The 25,218-nt window shown below is 41.0% G+C and overlaps 1 protein-coding gene across 2 annotated transcripts in view; it reads right to left on the bottom strand.

Moving 5' to 3' along the window:
• Window positions 1-23,006, bottom strand: part of LOC146709222 (histone deacetylase 7-like) — a 45,001-nt gene extending 21,995 nt beyond the window's left edge. Inside the window, exons 1-6 of one of the 2 annotated variants that reach the window (XM_085456230.1) lie at window positions 22,693-23,006; window positions 2,549-2,733; window positions 1,878-1,965; window positions 1,319-1,433; window positions 1,120-1,190; window positions 92-205 (exon numbers count right to left, since the gene is read on the bottom strand). In XM_085456230.1, the coding sequence (XP_085312356.1) occupies window positions 92-205; window positions 1,120-1,190; window positions 1,319-1,433; window positions 1,878-1,965; window positions 2,549-2,733; window positions 22,693-22,711 (592 nt within the window). In that variant the 5' untranslated portion in view covers window positions 22,712-23,006. Of the gene's footprint in view, window positions 1-91; window positions 206-1,119; window positions 1,191-1,318; window positions 1,434-1,877; window positions 1,966-2,548; window positions 2,734-11,675; window positions 11,981-22,692 lie in introns of those variants that run through there. The other variant, XM_085456231.1, reaches the window with a different exon arrangement.
• Between the last annotated feature and the right edge of the window lie 2,212 nt (window positions 23,007-25,218).

Raw genomic sequence — 25,218 nt, 5'->3', positions numbered from 1 at the left:
AGGCGAGATCAAAGAAACTTTAACAAGAAACGGCTAACAGAGCCGAAGAATAAAACTCTGACAGAGATCCAAGTGAATGTAAATAGTTTACCCAGAGTTTCGGTCCTGTGCTTGACTGCAGGAGGGGCACTGATCTTTCGCTGCAGCGGGTTTGGCCTTGTGGTGATGAGTTTCTTTAACTTCCACTTCAGTGTGGGCTCAGACACTGCACACACACACACACACACACACACACACACACACACACACACACACACACACACACACACACACACACACATACACGTGAAGAAATGGGCACATAAGCTCTCATCAAGAGTAAAGAAAGGTATTTGTAGTTCTCAAACTCACATTACTATATCATTGCTTTATACATCGGCTACACTGGCAGGAAAGCACCGACTCAACAACGCACACACTATAATGACGTGCTCAATTTCTGTACCATAACCCCACAAAACAAATACCTCAGCCCTGGACAAGAGAATCAAAACGTCCATTGTATACATTGGTCAGTCTCCAATAAACCTGAATAAAGTAATCAATCAGTGGCTGACTCAAAGTGGATAAAAGAAAAATTTGTGTTGTCACAGAGCCAACAAGAGCACTGGAGGGTGTGTGTGTGTGTGCGCGCTGATGGTTCTAGGGTAACGCAAATAAATAATGGTACGTGTACTCAGAGAAATGTAGAGGAAGGCGTGACCACGCTCGCTCTCATTCACACAGTGATGGAGAACTGCTCTGGACTCTCACGCAGTTCATTTTACACATACCTTACCAAGTTATATAACCGCTCAGGTCTTTGTGTCTCACTGTATCTATTGTTTTTTTTTTGTTTGTTTTATTTATGGCTGTTCAACCTCTCTTTGACGCTGCAGGGCTGATGTAAAAATGAGTTTCTCTCATCTCAATGCAAAGGACACGCCTTTTCTCCCTCACTTTTTCCATTATTTGGACAGGTCAGTGACAATGAAGACAGGTTGTTTAAACATTAAGTGTTAGAATTGCAGGTGATTTCAGTCTAGCAGACTTAAAATTTAAAATCACATGACCTCTACAAATTTAACCTCAGGGTGAGAACCACAATCTCGGACACGGCTACAGCCGCAGGAGTCTCACCTGTTCTTCTCAAGGCGCGCTGGTCACAGGGTGTAGGCTGAGGCTTCGGGGACATATCAGGAACCCGGAGCCTTGTGACCAAAACAAAACAACAGACTGTGTCAATTTTAAGTAACCACAATAAAGTTTTTGCTGAGCGTGTGCTGTGTTTGCATTTGTTTTGTGTTTGTATCAATGAAAAATCATTGATGTCTCTCACCCGAATCCTGGGGCAGGACTGCTGTGGTTGGGAGTCACTCTATCATGGGTTGGCTGGCTCTTCATAATTATGTGTTCCCGAAGTTTCTGCTTTACCAGGGGACTGGCTATAGCACCTGTCAAGAAAGAAAAAGATCATACACAGACAAAGGGCAGGTAGATATATGTCCAAGAGTGTGGATGACAATAAGAAATAATAGTGATTTAGTATTTAAATAGTCTAATTACAACCGTTTTCTATTACAACTTCCCATGAAGCAGTCAAGAAAATTCAGAAGTAAGAGCCAAGATCCTCTTTGCACTCTTCATTTCCTCTACATTGTAAAAATAAAAACGCTTTCCTAAAACAAGCTTGTTTGTTTGACTTTGGTTTGATATGAGTGCAAATTTCCCTGGAATCTGAGAATACCTCACAGTACTGCTGGAAATCCCCCTCTTTTTCAGTAAAACATACAGTGTGCTATGACTCAGAAGAAGAGCATGTAAACCACCTTATGGTCGCTTAAAGAACTGATGAAAACACATGACAGTGTGGAGAAAACAGAAAACACAGGACTCACTCTGCTCGTTTTTACTCTTTTGAATCAGCTGATGTAGCTCTTCTCTTTTCTCCTCACTCATCTCTCTTTGCCTTTGTTCGATGTTATACTGACGGAAAAAACACAGAGAAATGCATTTTTAAAATCTACACAAGCAAAGGACAAAAGCTGCAACTGTCAGTCTCTGACAAGCACATAAATACACACATCTCGAATAAGATAGCTTACAAAAATAGAAGAAAAAAAACAGGATACTGAAGTGTTGCATCAGTCAGTTAATCTGTGACAAGTGTCAATAACAAATTAAATGCCGAGAAAATGGTTTGTTTATAGTAACCTAAATCTGCTTCTTACTCATTTCTGAGGAGTCCTGCACAGTACCTGGTTAAAGGTCTGTGGTGAAAGCAGCTGCTTTTTTCTGTGGCTGATGTGGCAGGCGGTCATTATCTTATAGTCAGATAAATAAATGCCAGATGTAGCAATTTTGGAACAGGGGCAAAATGTCATGAGGGTATTTGGTCTCTGTTTCCATGCACTGAATTTTGAAGAAACAGAAACTTTCAATGTAACGTTTTAAACTGGCTGATTTCAGCCAGTGCACTGATCCATGCTATGTCCAATTCATGCTGAAGCTTCATTATGTCACTGTCCAGCTCAACTAGGTGAGAACTGACATCTGAGTTTGACCTCACCTGCAAGTGCTGCTGGGAGAATTGGGCACAATGTTGAGCGGTGAGGGATCCCATGAAGAAAGGAGGGCGGGGGGCCAGCATGGCCGAATCTGGGCCTGGATGTAACAACCTGCGGGTCACACTTAGGTCCATGGGTGGATTCCCATTAACGGGCAAAGAAACCTGCTTACTGATGATCACATCCACTAAAGATGGAGAAAGAGAGGCAGAGAGAGAGAAACATATTATGTTGCTGACTGTGCAAATAGATACTGTTATGTAGGTAGCAGATGAAAAATCAGAAGGCTTCTCTTTAACATTTCTTGCTTCATCTGCATCACTTGTTCTGAGTTTTGCCTGTCATAGAGAGATCATCACCACATTCAAGTTTTCCCGCTTCAAGTAAACTGCTCATTATCCAAAACTAAAGCTTCTTCTGTCTGCTCCCTTAAGCACAAGGGGTTTGCAACAGCAGATGGCTCCAAATTTGTGTCTCCTCCCGGTTTATACCGAGGACATTACATTCAGAAAGCACAAAAATGAAAGATTCTTGTATATGCTGGCGTTGGAGATGCATAAAAGAAGTGAAAGAAACAGGGTGGGAAGTTGTATTTTAACATTGTGCGGTTAAGTCGTTTGGATCAGGCACATGAATCTGTCGTCACCCTTTCAGGTTTTGCTAAAAGCGAAAGAAATAAAAGCCTAAATTAGCACGAGCGAGACATCTGAATCGGGTCTCGGTGTCCTAATGAAAAACAGATGTCTTTTTAAAGGTGTGTGTGTGCGGTGGGGGGCGGCGCAAAAATGTTTTGATCAATTTATGCACTCTTAAGGCCACCGAAAACATAAATATCATGTCTTATTTTACTTTCGCCACAAATCATTTAACCATAGCATGCATGGCCCAATGTGGGCCTGATGGTATGACCTGGAAAAGATAAAACACACATGGAGGCTAATTATAGCTACAAGTGAGAAAGCACCAAGCTGAAGTTTGTCTCACATTTTGCGATTACAAACAAAAGCGTTCACAATGCATGGCCTCAGGTAACTTCATACTGTTCTTACGTTTCAATACAACTGACACATGAAACCAATGAACGTGATGAGGAATGTTTCGGTACTGATACAAAAGCATAGAGAGATACAGTATGGAAGGAGACACCTTGCTCCCTCCAGGGTAAAGAGCAATGGGAGGGATGTAAGAATGAGGAAATTTACTGAACCCGTATGTCTGAATGACTGTAACCTAAAATATTACACAATATTACTCACATAAGTCCTGTAAGTGGACATTTTTTTCCCTTCTTTCTTTACTGGTATATTGTGTTAAATTAGAGTAACTTTTGTGGAAAGCACAGTAGAGGGAGTAGCAAATTTCTCTCATGTCACAAAATGTGAGAAGATCTTCTTTCACTGCAGCTATTCAGTTGTTATAGGAGTTGTCAATTTAACAAATAGGATCACACAATGAAATCTACTACACTGATAACGCACCCTAAAAGATTCAGAAACACTGATTTCTCTGTCTTAACCTCCAGCGTGTGTTGAAATTAGGCTATTAGAATCCACAGCAGCTGCAGTTATTAGCTCCAACCAGCCCAAAACAAAACTACAGGCTACACAGTTCTTCTCAACTGGCCTCCATTCTCAGCCACAGCCCTACATCTGCAGACAGCCCAGACAATGTGGTTTGGCTGTCATTCCTCACAGCAATCCTGACTCAGAAGAAAATAATCATGTGTGTGAAAACTATTTTGAGTTGACAGAATTCCTCTGAAGAAAGAAACACTCCCACACTCTTATGACTGCAGGCTATGTGGCTCATTAACACATAAAGGAAAAAACAAACAAACAAATACAGGGTGGGAATTAATATTCAGTAAGTTCAATATAGTACTTTACAGTTTAAACCAAATGGTTTCAGTTCTGTTACCCTGCTTGATAGCAGAACTCTGAGCTCACTATAACACTTTCTGTTCACAGGGACAGCCTTGGGTTTTAATATTTGCTGTATTGTACCGCACAGATGAGCTTTTGTGTCACGGCTAAAACCCACGACAGCAGTAGAGATAAAGATGGGACAAAAAGGTCTCTAGGAAAAAAAAATGAAGCCTGCATTTTTACAGGCTTCTCGTCCGTGCCTTACTGGAATCCTACCTTGCAAGTTAACTCAAGTAATCTGTGACACATCAGACAAAACTTCATCTCTGACAATCAGAAATATCTGGGCCTCCCTCCACTGTCATCTGGTTCATACCTTTTGCAATAGAACATTATGCAACACTGTTAAAATTCAAGGGGCTTATTTTCTTAAGCTTCTACTGTAATAATAAAGCAAAAGGTGCAACAGGAAGTACCAGTAGCTGCAGCACAGTATGTATTACAAGAAGAATGGCTGTGTGTTTTCAAAGGAAATCAGACAATCACTGGAGGAGCGGGCCGGCGGTGGTGGTGGAGACTCAGACAAACTTGCACACACGTACACACACCCACGCTCACATGCGCGCGCACACACACACACACACACATGCTCATCAAACGAGTGAGCTCCCCTGAGAAAGAGGAAATGATCAGGAAGCCAATCTCTCTTCTAAACAGAAAACAAACACCTGTGGCACATTTTTCATTTCGCAACAGCCATACATCTCTGGCTTCAACTCACTTTCAACATCACCCCAATGTTATTTATATTATATTTACAACATTTACAACTTAAAAAAGCCAAATTTCCAAACAAATGTGGGTTTTTTTTGTACTGACACTGAAGCTGTTTCTTTAGGCAGCGTTACAGCGTGACTCATTATCTGACTCGACGAAAAAAAAAAACACCCCAGTAACCGCAATGTACATTTAAAGAGTTACCTAAACAGTTAAGGTTTCTTCTATGCTGACCCTGAAGGGTTCCAGCAACTCGTGGTTGCTTTCTATCATATTACCAACAGAGCCTAAAAGAGGAGACATACACAGCACACACTTGTTTTGGCATGACAAAAGCAAGAATAAAGGTGTTTTTAGCCATCGTCATTTGTCGCAATGTTTTATTTCTCATCCTAAAACAATGCAAGAGCTGCATAATTACAAGACAAAAATCTGGAGCATTTTATAATAAAGAGAAGTGCATGCCGATAAGATCTGTGTGCGTGCTTCGCTGTCTCTCTTTTCAGCGTTGTGCTGCTAAAAATAGACAGGGGACAAACTTCTGGTTTCTGTAATAGCATATTCGTTTCACAACCACCATCCTCTTTCTGTGGGCCCTACTGCAGCAACATGCTGATGCACTGACACACACACACGCGCACCTGCACACACGCATACAATTTACTGGAGCACACGCTCGCGCACACACACAGGCACACACTCACAAAGAAACAGTGACTTCCTGTTTCTAAAGTTAGTCTTCACCATAACATCCTCTTGGTTCATTTAGGCAAGCAAAAACTGCTATTTTGGTTGAATGGCTTCTTTGCAGCTCAAGAGAGCTACAGATATCGCTCAGTAGTATTTATATTCACGCTGTGGCTAAAATGTGCTGGTTTAGCCTGAACTCCACAGTGGTATTGGATGGAGTTAAGCCTGGATGTCACACATCATGTTAAGTGCTAGTTACTGTTACTATATACATAAACACTAGCAGCAGGCGTGAGGTTTATGCTTCGTTAGAAGAGCAACAAAGCAGAAAGAGCAGAAGTTCAGAGGAAAAATACATCGAAAGGAATAAAATAAACAAAAATATATATATGAATACACCGAAGCCTCAAATATGCCAGCCTGTGCACTCATAATGGAAAGAAAATGACATCTTCTCCACCAAGCGGGACACCTTTAGCAGCCCCCACTCCTGCCACCTATCCCTCCACCCTCCACTGCCTCCCTTCCTCTTCCTTACGTTCATAGGAATCCACAGCTGCTGCACACATTCTGTCCCCCACTTCCGAGCAGCTGGAGTATCAATCTCCTTATGTGTTCATTGTGTGTGTGTGTGTGTGTGTGTGTGTGTGTGTTTGTCCATCCTATGCACCCTAAGATATTAATAGCTTGCAGTTGTTTCTTTTGAGTGTACACAGCAGGTCTTTGTGTTTGCATAAGAAGAGTCTGCTTGTGTGACAGTTGAGGGTGCATACACGGCTAATAGTGCTTGTGTTGGTGTATTAAGTGTATTAATAGTGCCCATTTGTTTCTGCTGAAGGAACACTGTGGCTCTCTGAGCAAGTTTCAGCATATGTAACCGTGCCAGTTTATTTTTAGTGTCACCTGTCATTTAACACTTGTGTTATTGTGTGTAATCAAGCAAGTGCATGTGATTGAGGACAGTGCCGGTTTCTCCACATATTAATAGCATCGCACCACTTGCTTTAATGAGTGTGTGTCATGTGTGTGTGAGAGAGGCTGTGTGTGCTTATGTGTGTATTAATAGCATTCTCATCTGCCCACAAATGTTTCTGTGTATCTGTGGCGTTCGTGCGTCTGGATCTCAGTTAGGCCGAAAGATGATTTGTCACATGAGCATATGTCTTGGGCAATATCAAGAATTTTCCCTTTAGAGATAGGCGAAACTGTGATCACAGTATTAGCTGTGGACGTTGTCGCATAGAACATCGACTCAATGCTAAAGGCAGAACCCACAAATCTCTGTGGTTAGTTTTATCTTTGATTTTATTGTGAATGTTCGGACTAGATTTTATTAGTCCTTTATTTATCCAGGTAAAAAAAAATCTCATTGAAATTAAAAATCTCATTTCCATGAGAGACCTGGCATCATGGCAACAAAAGTCAAAATACACAGGTGATGATTTCTAAGCACAATGTTGATGCTTCTTTCTGGCTACTGCTATTTTTCATCAGCTATCAATTATACCCACCACGTGCAGTTTTCCCACTTGAACTCTGTGATAACTGATAAAACTTTAAGTTCATGTAGGGGGAGAAAAGTTTGGACGGCACAAATTTATAAAGTCCAGAATACGCATCCCTGCTGTCAGTAGCTTCAACCTAATTTGAATCATATCAGTCCTATTGATAGATTTAATGTGATTTCTGAGTAAATGTCCAAACATTATCAGCAGATTGAAAATATTGGTTCATTGTATGAACAGTTGGCAGCTTTTGCAAGACAAACGCCAAAATATGAAATAAATAGATGTCTTATAGGACAGAAATAAGTTCAGGTATCTCTTATTGTGATTTAAGTTCAATAATTGGTATTTATTAGTGAATGAAGTTTGCTTGCAGTAAATAAATTTGCTGTTGTGTGTATTTCTAGATTAGTTGATCAGTTGTTTGGTTTTTGTTAGCTGTCATGTCAACATTGAGATTTCCAAGAAGCTACAGCAGTTAATTTAAATTAAATCCCAAAGATGAGGGTATTCAGTCCTACTATGATAGAAAATGATGAAAAATGTAGGAAACTGGAACCATACAACTATACATTCAATAACTCAATCCAAGGAAAACATGTTGAAATATCTGCAATGTATGTCTGTATGTCTTTGGCATATGTTTCATAATGAGATGTGTGTAATTATTCAAACATGCCCACAAAACTGAGTTGGTGGAAACATCTGGAATCAGTAGTACAGCAGAAGGAGTGACGATTAGCCATTTGGCATCATGGGTGGGATTAATGCCATTGTTGTGTGGTTGTCAAGCGTTGTCATGCTGTGCGGCTCGACACAGATATTTAAAACAGCCCGTGCTCACTTTTTAAGCACCCCTAAGGCATAGCTACTGATTGAGAAACTGAACAGGCTTAACTCCTCTTACTGTGATTTGGTTTGCTCTTTAAACCCTGGCAAACTTAACTTAACTTCAACAGGACACAAAGCAGATGCAAATATGTGAGCGCGTCTTTCTGTCATGGCCATCAGTGCTGCTTTGGCGACTGTTCCTTCAACACTCCACCATAACATAAGACTTTTCTTAGTGATGATGTGTTGCTGAACTGGGGTGGAAAAGGTGAGGGGTCAGCAGTTCGCTGCAAATGGGAGGATATAACTCCCATAGTGTGATTCTCCAACTCGACGTCTCACAGACAGACAATTGTTGAAATGGTTTCATTATTTCTCTTCCAAGACCTCCAAGAGGTCATTGTTTTTTGGAAGAGGGGGAAAAAAGAGATAACTTTTGGCTGGGATGAGTCCGAAATTTGCCTGAGGACACACACGGGACACACACAAATGCGCACATGCACGATGTACCTCTCACTCAGTCCTAATGAGGCTTTAAAGCTCTGAAAGGTGTTGGCACACACATGTCTACACACATGTTTACATAACTCTGCCCTTAATCATGCAAATGAAGGCATGAACCACTGTTTGACCTGATGGGAGCACCGACTGACTTGCTTTACGTACTTCAAAAGAAAGTACTTCAGTGACTGATCATCTGAGCATAGTCTGATTCAGATCAATAGTCTGCACAACCCATCTCCACCCACAGACATTCATCCTACTCTGTAATCTAGATATTACCAGATGTTATGTGACGGATCGTGGCCTTTACACGCCCACACATGCAGAAATATAGGCAAACATCTTTTTTTTCCTGTAAAAGCCAGCACCTGGCATAAGGCTGATTTGACTGAGAAAACAGGTTCTCATATTGACTTCCTACTCTAATTCGCTCGTGTGTCTGTGGTATACTATGTATCGCTGACTGTTATTGCACACTAATAAGAAGACTATGTACACTGAAGGGCTTCTTTGTTTCAAATACACCCTGCAGTTAGTAAGAATAAGCTTACTGTCTTCTGGTACAATCTAGCTTTTTGCTGCTGCTCTTTGATTGAACTTTGATTTCCCTATTACGCTTCATTTTATGCCCGTTCTCTCTCACAAACAAAAACACGAGTTCACATGATAAACAACAGGGTGATGGTCCTGTTACTGGTTTTTTTTGAGGAGCAGAGTGTATCAGTAGTCAGCTGAGCTGATTTTAAATCAGGAACAGGAAATGTGATCTGGGGCTCTGGCCAGCCCAGAACACTGTCCCTATTGTCAGAGCTCACACAGGGAAAACACTCGGGACTTTTAAAGGTTATCTGTCCTGGGAAAAGGTTAATATTCTCCTCCATAACTACCCTACAAAGGACAAAGAGACACCCAAAATGGATACTGGATGATGACCCTATCACTAAATATGTCTTTGTTGTGCCTCTTACTATAAATGTATGAGTTTATTTCCAATCAAGAGGGGTCAGAAAAAGGTTCTCTATCAGTGTTTGCTCAACTGTTTTTAAACCACTGACGAAATATACTGGAAAGACGTGAATAATGCTGGTGGTGGAAGATCCCTAACTGGTCAACTTAGTCATCAATGCAGCATGCAAAGCGAAAATAAAACATTTACATGGTCAGTTTATGATCTCTGCTCGATAAAATCAATACTACAGCTCCCATTTAGACCATAAATTATTTGCTGGTTGACAATGAAAATAAACTGGCGACTACCATGATAATCTATCCAGTGCGTATAATTCACGAAAAGAAAAGAAACAATTGGAAAACAACAGTTCCTTTGTTCTGTGTGATAGATCTCTATCGCATCATCTCAACATGAATGAACCAATTAGGAATTCAAGAGAAAATGTATCCACATCTACTTTGATAATCAAACACATGATCTTGGGCTCTTCAAACCAGGCTTTCATTAAGACCAATGGTTCCTGTTATACTGTATGTCCCACTGGGTTTGTGGGAATCAAGTCTATGACGACTAGCGTCCCCTATAAGATGAGCCAAACCAACTGGTTAATCGCTAGGTTAAATAAATAAATACAGTGATTTAGTATGTTTTAAACCACCATTTATTTCTATGACCCCCAATGCAAAGTGAAACTGGGCTTCATGCTGCAAAACCAAACAAAACAACACTGACTGATTTCAGCCCCCACCACAGATAGGCTACTTAGACCAAAGTGTCACTGTCAGTTCATGTTTGCTGTGTGAGAAAAAGCTAAAGTTAAGTTGACTGCGAAAGGCCTCGGTTTACCATAGGCAGACAGTAACACAATTTCTACATCAGCATTGTAAGCGTGAATCATCTTTTCTTTTTGTTCTCTCTGCCATAGAAGGCCTAGTCATAGTGACTAACCCATGTGCTGCCACAGCCTGTGGGCCAAAGGGAATAGTTTAGGTAAGGTGATAAGCTAACAGCAAGGCCTGGTAAATACAATATGATCAAAGTCTTTATTCAGGGATACACTTTTGTAAACACAAAGGGACATAGATGCGAGCAGAGAAATCTAAAAGGCAACAGAAAGGGGCCGCGGGGTGTAGGTGGTGTCGATTCCTCTGGCACGGCCCACATTAAACTAATGTAACTGTATCTCTGTAACAGCACTAAAGGCTATGACCTCATCCCGTGGTGAGAGAGGGAGCAAACCTGGACACATGACACCATTACACCAGCATGGCTGCTGTGGGTGTGTATATGTGGGTGTGCTTTTATTTTCCCTGGACTGAAGGGGCTTGGGTGGGATTGAACTGTTTTCTTATTCCACGACTTCTCTCATATTAAAGCACATCAGCCCACAGTCCATCATACAACCAAACATTTGTTTCCTAGTAGTGAATGAGCAGTGGAGTTTGTCAGCTATGGGCAGATATAGATCCAACAGGAAATTCTACACTCACAATGAGGCCTTAACGCCATAATTGCACACTTATTTGCCCCATTTAATGCCCTAAAATAGTCATGTTGTCTGCCAGATTAGATTACCGGGCCACCTTTTGTTACACATTCAGTTCTTTGTTAAATACTTCCATAGCAGGGTCATGATCTCGAGACATGGAAACTCACTTTATTTAAAATAATAATGATAGTAATTTAAGCAGTTTTTAAACAGTTGTACACCAGCGATTTTTGAAGTGTATAACCATCACGGTCATGTTAGGATTTACACCTGCAGATTTTGGACTGAAGTCAAAAAAATTTTGTTGCAGTGTTTTTTGTTTTGTTTTTTTTAAACAGAGGAGCTGAAATTGAATTCACATTTTCACAATACAACAGTGTGGACACAGTAAGTAGTTCGGCACAAGAAAGTAATAAAGTGACAGTGGGTTTTTTTTTTTTTTTAAAGTAATTATAACATTTACCACGTTTTCTAGCTACTTTTGCAGAACACTTTAAGAAAGTAAACACCGCCTACCTTTTGGAGGTGAAGTTCAAAAGCGACGTATTTGAAACTTTCAAAGGCAGGTGGGAGTAAAAATCCCGTTACGAGGCAGCTACACCAAGTCGGGCGAACGTAAGCACAGTCCAACAGCCTATCCTCGTCATCTTCGCCGGGGTTTTTCCTCCGTTATTGTGACAGTTATCTGACTGCGCGAGGTAAAAATATCAAAAGCGACAGCTCCAGCCGTGAGCGCGCGCCGCTGTCTAAGCCGTACGTCCGTACGTACAGTTTAACATCACCTCCGCGCTCCGAAATGTCTCGGTAATCAACTTATGTAAGAGAAAGCGAGTGTGCACGCACTGCTTTCTATTTATCTGTCTCCTCCTCACCGAGTTCGTCTGTCGGTGTTGAAACTGCTGATAAAACCAGCTTGAAGTCTCACTTTCATCCGCGTGTGTGCTGCTGGTGTGCGGGCTCCATCTGCTGAACTCCGCGGGGTAAGGGAGATGCGGATATGTGTGTGTGTGTCTGTGTGTGTGTCTTCTGCTCTACGTCTGGCATAAATGTGAAAAAACGTACCAATATATCCACAGACCGTTTCATCATAGATTTATAATCAGTTTGAATCACTTTGTTGTTCCTGTACTTTATGCTATATTGCAAACTGTTGTGCTACAAGTAAGAAACACTCACTGTGTACACGTTGCTAGTACTGAGTTGGACCCTGTTTTACCTTCAGGACTTCCTTAATTCTTCTTGGTACACATTCAGCAAGGTTTTGGAAACTTTCCCTGGTCCGTACTGACGTGACAGCGTCACACAGCAGATTTGTGAGCTGCTCAACCGTGACTAGGGTTGCCAACTCCCTGAAAAATAAATAAGGGACACCTCGTGGCCAGGGCCGGGCGACCCAGTTGTCTTCACCCTTCCCAGTGTGGTGAATTTTCTAGCTCTTTTTTTGTGTGTGAAATTATTTTTTTAACCATTTGACTTGAAGTTGATTTAAGTAGATGCATATTCTATTCTTTGTGATATGAACACATGTGAAACAAATGATCATTTAGCCATTTATTTTTAGCTCAAAATGACAACATTAACACAGTAAAACAGGTCTCTTTCTTAAACAGAAGCCTGTCATGCTTAACTTTTGAGAATATAAGTAAATCTTTCTTTAAAAGCACTCTGTCCTGCTTAACTTAAAATAATAGAAAACAATAGAAAGAAAAACATTCTTGTAACAGTGCACATTTAGTGCATTTAGTACAATTGGCTTCAGCTGAGGTATTATTTCAGCTTTTCTAATGCTAATCAGCTGCTCCTGTTTGTAAACCCGCTTGTTCCCATGATTACGTATCTTAACTCATCATCATTATTCATCTATGTATTACTTTTATGTATTAGTCATCTATTTGTTGTAATCATCTATCCTTGCAGTTGTTTATTACACAAAATAAGTTATATTATCACACTTCTGGCCACATAGCGCTGATATTCACTGCACATGCCCATATTAACGTTTTCCAGCCAGGTGTTTTCCTTTTCCCATTCTTCCCTTTCTCTGAGGGGAACAAACATTGCTGCTCTAATGCTGGGCTCACACTGTGCGATTTTTGGCCCATTTTGAGCCGATTTTTGAGTGATCGGACCGATTTTGGCCTTCATCGTGCGTCGTGTAGTATACGTGGGGTAACGAGAAGTGACACCTCACGACCAGCTCCCGATCATCAATCGCTCGTGAGGGTGTCACCACAGGCGATCACACTGCTCACGCGCAAACGTAAACGTTGGTGAAAAAGACGGCGCAGCACGGCTGTGCAGCGTGTGATCTGGACACAAGCGATGGAGGCACAACTTGTAGAACTTTGGAAAGCTCATCCGAGCCATTTCGATGTGGCATCACAAAATTATCACGACCACAACAACCGTGAAAATAGTTGGATCTACACTGCTGCTCAATCACAGCTGCCTGATCAATGTTTTTCATTAGCAATTTAGCAAAGTTGATGGTAGTGGTGTGTCTGTGTGAGTGTAAGACAGAGAGGGAGAGAGAGCGACAGATTTTCTGTTATAACCTTCATTTTATGGAGGCACAGTGTGAGCACTCAGGTCGCATCAGAGCATCGGGCGGTATAGTGTGAGACCTGCATCGTGACCTATGAACGTCTAACCCCTGCGAGTCAATCGTGCAGTTTGAGCAGGAGCTGAATAACGTGACTGAAAAAATCGCACAGTGTCTGCCCAGCTTTAGGTGTACTGTCATCCGAGACTTGCACCGCAGAGTCGGCGTTTGTTCCCCTGTTGGCCATGCTTCTTGTTGTGGTCATCTGTTGTCTTCCGGTATTTTCTCCGCAAGCGACCTTTCCTCGACCAATGAGATGAGCGGTAATCTGAATTGTCATACTCGAATTGTCATAAGTGTGCTGTCAGCTCATTGGTCACAAAGCAGGAGAGGGGCTGGGAATTATGTTTTCAAACAAAGTGTTAATTCCATAAACATTTATAGACTACTTTTGATTCTCACTGTATTACGGGACAAAGTGCGTCCCTTATTAGCTCAATACGGGACGTGTACTTTTGTTTCGAAATACGGGACGATTCCGTATTTTAAGGGACGGTTGGCAACCCTAACCGTGACGCAATCTCCACATCCCAAAGGTGCTCTGTTGGATTGAGGTCTGCTGAGTGTGGAGGCCAGTGAACTCATTGCCATATCCAAGAAACCAGTTTGAGATGATTTGAAGTTTGTGACACGGGGCAGGAGGCAGCCATCAGAAGATGGCTACACTGCAGTCATAAAGGGACTGACCTGGTCAGCAGCAATACTCTGATAGGCTGTTGCCACCAACAGCAGCCGCAACCATTAACACATGGCACGATGGATCCATGCATTCATGCTGTTTGCAACAAATTCTGACCCTACCATCAGATTAACACAACAGAAATCGAAAGTCACGATATTTTTCTAATGTTCTATTTTTGTTCACTTTTAGTGAGCCCATTTGAAGTGTAAACACAGTTTCCTGTTCTTAGCTTTCAGGCGTGGCACCCTGTGTGGTCTTCTGCTTCTGGTTATTTCAGTTACATTGTGGTACTTTTCCTTTGACTTCTGACATCATCGAGGCATTTTCAGTCAAAGACTAACTGGATGGTTTTTCTCTATTTTTATTTTTGTTGATTGTTCCCTGTAAACCCTAGAGATGGTGTGGAATAGATCAGCAGTTTCTGAAATACTCAGAAAAGCCTGTCTGGCACCAGCAACCACTTCACATTCAAATGGCTGATTAGACATTTGTGTTAATGAGCATTTAAACATGTGTACCTAATAAACCGGTCAACGAGTGTATCTACTGTACACTGAGTGAAAGCTAGTTAAGCCAAAGTAGACAATCTTGTTCTGAAACTGTGGAAATGGTAGAATTGGTCTCTATTCTATTGTAGGCTAAGCAGACTTCAGTATTCTCTAAATGTCAGAGTGAACTTTGTTTTTCATAGCTCCCCCCTCCAACCACCAAAAAATATATAACTTGTATTTAAGATATAAGATGTCATGGCAGGAAAAGCAAAGGAATTACTTACATTTTTGTGTGCGAGACATGAGAGTCTGACAGCGTGAACACTGCAGTGACTGATTTTAATAATGACACCCGTGCTTTTCTTACCGTGACATGTCATCAGTCAAAAAGACTTGTAGCTACAGTCATCAGGCTAAAAATGAAAAAAAATAAAATAAAAAATACACGCATGCATTGTTACTAAGTTCCACTTCCAAAAACAGAAGAATGCAGGTATCGCAGTAGGTAACAGTTGACTGAAATACAATAGGATGAGTCACCACTGGTGACATAACAAAAGCCACGCTACACATCCCCACAGCAACAGCATAATTTAACAATGAGTAAAGTGAAACTACCGTAACGTTGATTAACACGATCCTTAACGACTTTCACAATACATCTATAAAGATGAATTACTCTCTGTGTTTGATGTGCAGTTATGTAGACACAGCAGTTGCTGATTTGCTGCAGGACGACAATGCAGGTGAAATGTTGTTTTTGCCTTATTAATGATCATATTGTGCAAATAGTTAAACAGTTATTTTGAATGTGTCAGTTTTATAGCAAATACATCGTGCACATCTGGAGCAGTTTTATGTTATCTCACATGTAAATCTGACCACACAAATGACCTGGAAGCCATGAAAGTCTGTGTTTAGCTAACTGCTAACTGCTAATTTTACTTTTTAATTTGTCATCTGACCACCATGTGAACCTCACTGGACAGTAGATATATCACATTGTATAATATAAAAGTAATAGACTGTGATATCGTTGCTACAGCAACACCATGCATTTGTGCTCCACGGTCCTCACAACAATGGGACAAGCCCAGGTATCTCTGACAGCAAGAGCCAAGCCTCCGATGATGATTTAGTACCTAAAAAAGGAGCTAGTTGAACAATGCACTGGACTCTGAAAAATATGCAAGAAAATTACTCCTGCTAAACACACACCAAGCTGTGAAGCCATGAAAAAGTCAATACCATATGTCACCCCTCAAATGTTTTTCTTTTGTTTCCAAGGAGCCAAAGTTTTATTTAATTTTTTAAAGTGAGTCTTGAGCAATAGTTCTCCAGGCTTTCAAAGGTCTTTCAGAATTTTTCTTTGGACATTGGCGGATTTTTCCACTCATTTTCAATCCAGTCCTGATCATTTTCAGGTGAATGTTTTTTTGTTTTTTTTTCTTAAGCCGCTTAACACTGAGCCATTCAGGCATAAAAAGGCACCTTTCACAAGAGATGAACCAGTGTTGTTTCTACGCATTGCAGACAACTTATCAAAGAACCAGTTTTAAATTGTGTTTTTAGGCATTTGTTACTAGCAGCCTGTTGGAAAAATATACAATCTGTACCAATTTCTTTAGCTGAATCGATGAAAAATGCCAAAGACAACAGTTTAACAGGCATAAAATAATAATTTTGCACCAACAAAGTGATTCCCAAAGAACTATTAGCTGAAAACTCATCTCAGCATGTTGTGCAGTGTGTCCTTAAAGTGAAGGTAAAACAAAAAGAGTTAAAAATAAAAATCCAGCAAAGACTTGAGATATGCACCTGGCCCTTCACTTGATGCATTTGCTGTTCATTGAAGTCTTACCAGAAGCTTTCAGTAAGCCATTCTTACAGATAAGAAACAGGGAGTAAAGGCTGAGGTATGCTAAATTACAAGAGAACAGAACTGAAAATCAGTGGCAACAAGTCTAACGGAACGAAAGGCAGCAATCATCCAAATAAGAGCTTTGAATGTCCTTGAAGGAGCCTGGAGAACTATTCCTGAAGAGTACTTAAAGAAATTATAAGAAGTCTTGTCCACTAGAGTGGAGACAGTGTGGAAGAACAAAGGTGGCTTATTGAAAAACCGACTTTCAAGCACATTACAATTGTACAAACTCTGTGTTTGCCTTTTTGCTGTATTTCCATGTATGATTGCTCATGTTTCAATGAATCACTGCACTTATCTCCAATGTTCCTTTCAGAATATAAAGAAATGAGGGATGACTAAAGACGTTTGCCTAGTACTGTACTAGCAGCTGGTGATGTGTGACCCAAAAAGTACACAAATGAGTCAGCCGAGCATCGCTAGCTGCACTCGATAGTTGCACTCCATACAGGACGAGCAAATGGTGGATGGAAATTACTGCCGTGTTTAGGCAACTGGTTAAAAGAGCTCGACCCGGGACACAACATCCCAGGTAGAAAATATTCTTCAGTTTTGTCATGCGACAGTATTGTGTAGGCTAAGCTTTATAAAGTTAAGTATCTTTAGTGATTAAACTAAAAAGCCATGTTCTTACTCTCCTTAAAATTTCCAGGGAAATTCTCAGTAGATTCCCATTTTGATAGTTTATTTATTTACATTCACCCATAAATGCTGCTGTCCCTGAGCTGTAAGCATCAATAAAACATTGTTCAGCAAGTTTTTTCTCTATATCATAAAAAATACTATCGAGAATTTTCTTGAAATATCTGCCGTTATGTCTCTTTCTCTCCTCTCCTGGACAGCAATATGCGAGTTTATCGCTAAAAATACTCACACGTTCTTTTGCATCCATGCTCATCCAGATTAAGTCAGCATAACTGGAAAACCTAACATAAACTAATCACAGAGACAACAACTGATAACTGTCAGCGAACTAGGTCAGTTCTATTTTTTTTTCCATTTCATGTGACTCAGACTGGTCCTATGATGGAGTCAGTAGATTTGAGGTTGTTAAATTATGTACCTAAAGGGAAAATTGTGGCCTGAGAATTAAAAAAAAAACCTCCTATCAACAGCACTTTGTGCTTTTCCTTGTACTCTTGGCAGGTTTTACCAGTCCATCCCAGAGTCACGGGGCTGACTGTGGCCTGAATCATTTGAGATGCGTTCGAGCAAATTGAATTTGATTCGAGTTTGAACAGCACATGCTTCAGACAGAGCTTCTCCTATTTACAGATATAGAGGTCATTTGGAAACGGTTGCTACTAAAATTACATTTGCCAATAAATTAGCTTATTTTGGATTTATTAAATCATTCCATGAGCTGTTATTAAAACATCATTATTCATATTAAGGAGGGCAAAAACAGGCTTCTTTCAGCTGGCAGTGATCACTGTCAGCTGGAATTTGCAGCCTAATACGGTTGGTAATGATTTTATTTTTTAATATTTATGTTAATACATTGTCTACAGATGTCAGTAGAGCTCTCTCTTCTTACTTTCCACCCTCACAGCATCACTTTATTGCCTTTGCAGTCAACGAGCACTCTGGCTGCTGGTAGCACTGAGTATTTAGATTTCACCATGCAAACCTTTTGGATTCTGGACAGTGGGGTCTGACTAGACCCTCCAGTAAAAATATCCTAATGTCAGCGAGGTATCGGGGCTCAATTTTCCCCCAAATTTCCAAAAGGATATTAAAACGGAAAACACTGGTAGGGAGCGATAGAGTGAAATGGCACACGGGATACATGGGAAGGACTTCAAGGTGGAGGTTTGTGGCCGGTGGGGCTCGCTCCTCATTCAGTCACAGGAAGCCGGTAGGAATGAGAGGAATGCAGTCAGGCAATACGGTGATGGAGGGAGCAGCAGTTGCAGGGCAGATTGCCAGAAAGAACGGAAAAAGGAAAAGATAGGAAGAGTGAAAAGTGATTAAAGGGTGAAAAAAATGGCAGGTCTCATTTACCAAAAACAGACGCCCAGTGGCAATTTGTTGTTGCTCACCGTGCAAGTGTAACTTCTTTGTCTGATACTGACCACAGGATGCGGATAATGTGCATGATATTGGAGGGGTCAGGCACGGAAATACCTCAGTACATTATTGGGATTGGGATTGGAATGTGTGGAGTTATCAGTCGGACAGATTTCCTGAAAATGGATGGAAGCAGAGGATCCATAAACAACAATAAATGATTGTTTTTTTGTCATCCTACCTTAGAGACACATCTGTGCAGACAGAAACGTGCTTCGACATGAAGGGAAACATGCACGCAGGTGGCGCTATGTGCAGTCTGTTTTACTTATCCAGTTTTCTCTTTCATTCTGATATGTTTATTTTTTATGTTTGCTCCTTTTTTTTCTCACTACTGTGCCAGTTATTCCAGTTTTCCCACAAAAAGACTTTAGCAGACGCAGTAAACTGACAGAAAGCGTGCATGAGGGGATGGTAAACAGGATGCGCTCAAGCAGCACAGGATTGGATATTTGCTGTGTGCCACCTCAAATGAGGTGCTCACTTCCAACCTCTGCAGTCTTTAGGCTCATTGTTTTGGTTTTGCACCACTTTCCTGTTTAGATTAACGCTAACTCTCATTAGCCTCTTTTTCATGTGCAGCTGTATGTTATCATAAAAGCTAACATGATCTACTGTTAAGTACAAATGCAGGAGCATCAGATAGATAAAAGTTAGCCAATGAAGATGCTTCAACACTTTACAGGGCGGTGCCAAACATAAGGCCCGGGGGCTAGAATCGGTCTGGCAAAGACTCCAGGCTGGCCCACTGGAAAACAGATAGATAAACAATTAAATGACAGAAAACCTCCTATTTTTTCACTATCTGCTACAGAAATGTGATGTTAATTTTACACATTTATGTCTCACAATTTAAGCCCCAAAATTTGACATACTGTCCAAATTGTACTTATTTTTCTTGTATTAAGAAATCTGATAGACTAAATTTTAGTTTAGACAGAAGGAGTTTCACTGGTCTGGCCCACTTAAAATCAAAGTGGACTGTTTATGGCCCACAGTGTAAAGTGTGATATATTAGTGTTGTGTTTATAGCTTGCTTTGTTTCCTCAAAGTGGCTAAAAAGATCAATTTAGCATAATTAATGGTGCTTTAAGCTGTTAATGTGGTTTGCAAAACCGAGTTAAATGAAAGCCAGTAAAAATGAAAAAGACAAAAATCGTGTATTCAATGTAAAATTGTGGTTTTCAAACTTGTGTCATAAACCATAGCACGTGTTCAGGTGGGCCTCGCTAAGCTTGAGCTAGCAGCTGTGTGGTAACTTTGAACCAAGGGAGGCTGCTGGAGGCCGCTCGCAGCGGCGGGTGCAGCCTCTAAAGCCTTTCCATTCCCGACAGCAAAGCGTAGGAAAGCCACAGAGGGGAGCGATGGCGCTCATCGCTCGCCTGGTTTCTTGGGAAACTGTCTGTGACACTGGAAAGTGTCGCTTTGTGACGCCTTCACACTCCTCTGCGAGCGCGTGTGAAAAACATTTCAAAGTTTGGAGCAGTGTATAAACCTCTGACAATGTGTTCAATGTGGCTTTTAACGCATTTTGCATATCAGGCTGCACAAACCCACGAGGTGGTGATTTTACTGAAGGTTCTGTAAACTTTGCTGTTCTTGAAAGAAAGGTCTTAAGATGTGGAACTGTGCTCGCAGCGGCCACAGTGCATTTCTGAAAATCCTCCTGCTTATAACCCATGCTGTTGCCTACATAAAAATTTAAACAGAGAGGAAAGCAAAACCCTTAAGATATATAATCTTTCCTGCTATGAGGGCTTTTTGGATCTAGTCTTGAAATTTTTGAAGCTCTTAAATGAAACTACTTCCTCCAGTTCAGCTCAACACCGCCACAGATCAGGCTCTTACATTAAAAGTACACTTCCACAAGATAGTAGTATAAATATTAATGACTGGGTCATTTGTTTTTATTAATCAAAACAAACAACAGCCTGAGAAGACGACCTGAGCTTACAAAAGGACACTCACTAGAGGCTCTCTACACGTCCTTCCTCATTGCTTTATAGTGCTCACTTCACTCCAGTTTGCATGTCATGAAGAACCCTCTTTAGACCAGAGCCGGCCTGATGAAAGCCGCTCTGATTTGCTGCACTTCTGGCCTGCCGTAAAGCCAAGTTATGGTACTCTCAATCATCAGCTCGGAAAATGTAATGGGCTGGTGCAAATCCACAAAAACAAATGATGTGTTGTGGGTTTGATCAGAAAACAAAAATTATTGGTGGAGATTTCCAAAAATAAACAATGACCTCAGGTGAAACCTTTAGAGAAAGCCACAGCAGACCGCAAGACTAATATCGCAGATGTCAAAATGAAACATTTTTAGCAGTCCTTCCTTTGGCCTCAGACACAAAGTCTGAAACCGAGAGGGAGAGTGACGTCCCAGAAGGCCACTTTTAGAAGACCGTGGCCTCTTAACTTGTTGCCCCCCGACCTTTACAAACCAAACAAACCAGAACTCTGATGATTTATCACAGCACCAGAAACACAAACTACCAAGTTCATCTACTTGTTTGTCTTCTCAAATTTGATTTCACATTTTGCACTTTGTTCTTCTCCAATCAAATCAAATAGGTTGTCACGTTCCAATACACTTTAAAAATGGCCACAAATATCCATTATTATTAATTAATCATTTTGTCCATGAACTTCCACATGTTGCTATAAATCCTCAATTTAGAAGTTTTAAATTTCTCTTTTAATTCAGCCAAACAAAACTATGTAAAGAGCCGTCATGTCCCCCATTACTTTAAAGACAGCAGAGCAATTAAAGTCTGATTTATAGTCCTAAAAAAACATGTAGCGGAGTCTCTAAATGTGTAGCAGCACATGGGAGTAAAAATAGAGCCAAAGTTTAGTGCTTTGAGCGAGAGAGGAGCCAAAGGCCGAAGCCAGCGTTTCATCTTATGCAGGAAGATTTACTGTATGTAGAGTCACAGTGCACGAAAACAAGGAAGAGGTGGTGAAAAGCTAAGCCTGCTGTACAGTGCGCCCCCCTATCTTTACCTGCGTTCTACAAATGAGCCCCCCTCCCCCCCCCCCCAAAAAAAGCATGCCATGTTAAAGCAAGATTTGTCATGTCAACACATTTTCAATGTTCCTTTACTCGTGATATCCTTGGTTGCTGTGCCGCCAGTCAACTCTCACTGTCAAACAAATCTCTTTCCACCTTTTCGCCGTCTCTTCTCTATCGCTCTGTCTCCTCCAGCAGTTCATCGCAGTGAGGGACTGTTGTTTTCTGTCTACTTGTTTCAGGCGCTCTTATACTTTTCGTGGACACACTAAGTCTCCAGGGTGCCTGCTCTGTTTCCAATTTTCTCCCCTTCCCAATCCTGAGAAACAGCACGTCCAAAACCAAACAAATAAAGCCAGAAAAAAACAAATCAAATGGAGTAAGAAATCATTTATCCTTGTTACCCAACCGCAGTGTCCTTCGCATTTGATACACATGTATGATCTTAAAGTGTTTGCATACATTACAGTGTGTGTAATAAATTAAGAACAAACTCAATCTTCTCAAAACTCACAGCCAAACCAAAACTCTTAGCACTTAAAACCACTCTCCAACAACTGGACCAAAAAAACCACGTCCACATCTGCAAGTTTAACTAAAAATCCACTCCTAAGTTCATGAAAGGCTGACATACTTTCCTGGTGATACATTTACGTTCAGTCCCTGAAGAAGACTCTTTTTTTTTTTTTTTAAACACAGCTGTTAATTATTCCTTCACAGATAGATAGAAAATAGAAAATGTGCAAAAGCTCACCGGCTTTCTGCGCTGACATTCAGCGAGTGGTCCTTCTGTGCTCCCACAGCGAGTCCAGTCAGTCACAGGAGGCAGTGGTGGGACGGAGTGGAAAGCTCAGGGAGAAGATAGCTCCTGCTCTGACAGGGGAGTGGTGGTGCTGCAGCGCCGGAGCCCAACCGTGCGCTCACAACGCGAGTCACAGTCAACTGCTTGACACAAGCAGCTCCCTCTGACTTTTCTGTGTCTTGCACTTCCTCTCATGTGAGCTGAACTATCTCGCTGTAGTTTTTTTTCTTTTTCTCTCTCACTCTTTCGAAGTCGCTACCCTTAATTCTCTGTTTCAGAGAAGACACAGTTGCTCTGCCCTATCACACACACACACACGCACACACACACAAACTAACTTATTTGGCAGGGCTCCCCTTGCACCAGAAGCTCCAGAGAGGAGGGAGGGGATGGGGTTTGTGGACATTGTGTGTGTGTGTGCACGCGTGCAGACAAAAAGAAAGAGAGAGCGACAGATTGTGTAGTCACTTGCGTCTGACAGACAATAGCAGGAAGTGTTGCTTTTGGATGCACAAAGTACACAAGAATGAAATAAGAAAACTGCGACAAGCGTGAAACTTTAATGATTTTTACTTTTAAACATTACAGTGGTGCTTATCTCTCAAAGTGAAGCAAACACCGAAGGAATAACAGCACGATTGTCACTCGGAGAGTCTCAGACTTTTTTGTATTCGATGGCATAGTACAATTTACACTAGTTTGGATGTTTTTTAGGTTTTTTTTTTAAGATTGCAAATGATTTTAGGTCATCCACAGAACTTTGATGCTTCAGAGCGGATCTTGTTAGAAATTTGCAAAACAACACGTTTTTACCAGTTCCTCAAAGGGATCAGTTGACTTGGGATGCTTATCAAAGGCACATGACTTTTGTATTTGAGATTTTTTTTTTTCTACTGCAGTGACCCAGTCAAGCTCCTACTTCGGCGTTTAAACACAAGTGGAGCATTCAGTGTGATTACTTACGTAAGGCAACACATTTCAAACCGGCAATTGCATTTCAGTCTGAGTAAAATTATCAAGGGGGGAAAAAAGCATCCACGAGGTCTGTGTATGTGGAGAGCAGTTTCAGTGTTGCCACAAATATACTCACGAGCTCGCTTAAAACATTTAATGCTTTCACATTCATTTAAGTAACTGAATCCGTGTAATACAGGCTGGAAGTACATATGATATAAATTTATATGGGCGCTGTAATTTGAGTAAATATGCATTTCCCCAGAAATACAAGCGGAAAAGACACGTTAGTGAATGTGGTTTTGTCTGATTTGTCATCGCTGAGATCACTTGATTCATTCATATAGCACTGCAACGTCAGAGAGCGTAAAAAAGCCAAACCTATGTTTCATAGCTACACTTGCAACAAAGGCTACGGGATGAGTGCATGCATTTAGCATATTCATAGCTTGAGCCTATAATTCCCATGTAGTCTTGGTTTAAATAATGTGGATACACAGGATTCTCCAACACATATAACCACAAAAATCTTGTGAAACATAAAACTGCTCCCCTGTGAAATGTAAAGCGTTTCCAAAGATTCTAGTTTTATTTTGGATACTTACATTATTTTACTTTGCACACAGAAATTAAATTATTTCACAAAAACCGAAAACTAGTCAAAATTATTAGCCCCCAGTGCTAATAGTCAACTATGTAGCCTTTTTGTTGGATGACAGCCTGCAGTCGTTTATCGTAGTTTCGCTCATGACTCCTGACCAAGCCAGGTCCATCCTTCTTTGGCGACTCTCTCCAGCTCCTCCAGCTTTGTTGGTCTTCAGGCCTGGAGCTTGGTCTTCAGTTCACCCTATAGATTTTCAATGGGATTAAAGACAGGGCTTTGTGCAGGTCAGCCAGCAATGTTCTTCACCAGGAACGACGATAATTTTGGGTTGTTGTCGTGACAGAAGGCAAAACGGTGACCCAGACCCAGTTTTGGTGGTGACTGCTTGAGGTTTCCTTTAAAAATCTTCACATAACCTTCTGTCTTCATAATTTCTTCCATCTTGACAAGATTCCCAGTTCGAGACACACTGAAGCGTAACACTCCCACCACTGCGTTTCACTGTGGGGACAGTGTTCTTTGGGTTGTACGCTGCTCCCTTCTTTCTTCAAACATAAGAATCAGAATCAGAGAAACTTTATGAATCCCAGAAGGATATAGCAGTCGTATAAATAAGTGCACATGTGTACAAGTATACAGTGTGGCGTATATTAAAATTGATAGAGTGCAGTGAGGTATGTTTAGTGAAGAAGCGTCTCTCTGGCCAAAGAGCTCTAGTTCCAACTCTTCTGACCAAAGGATGCACTTCCAGTATGGATAATCTTTCTCTGGGTTGTCCTTGGCAGACTTGAGTCTGGTTTTAAGGTGGGTCCTCTGCAGTTGTTCTGGGGTCTGTAGACACATCTCTCACATCTCTCACTATTTTATTTTTTCCAAAGTCTTTTAAATGTTTTGCTTCTTACTTCTACCAGTCTTGTTCT

This window comes from Copadichromis virginalis, linkage group LG5, assembly GCF_057382275.1.
Source record: "Copadichromis virginalis isolate Kocher_CV1m ecotype Utaka linkage group LG5, C_Virginalis_male_GT1.1, whole genome shotgun sequence".
Taxonomy (NCBI): Eukaryota; Metazoa; Chordata; class Actinopteri; order Cichliformes; family Cichlidae; genus Copadichromis; species Copadichromis virginalis.
The sequence above is the reverse complement of the archived record's forward strand: the minus strand, read 5'-3'. Positions and strand labels throughout refer to the sequence as shown.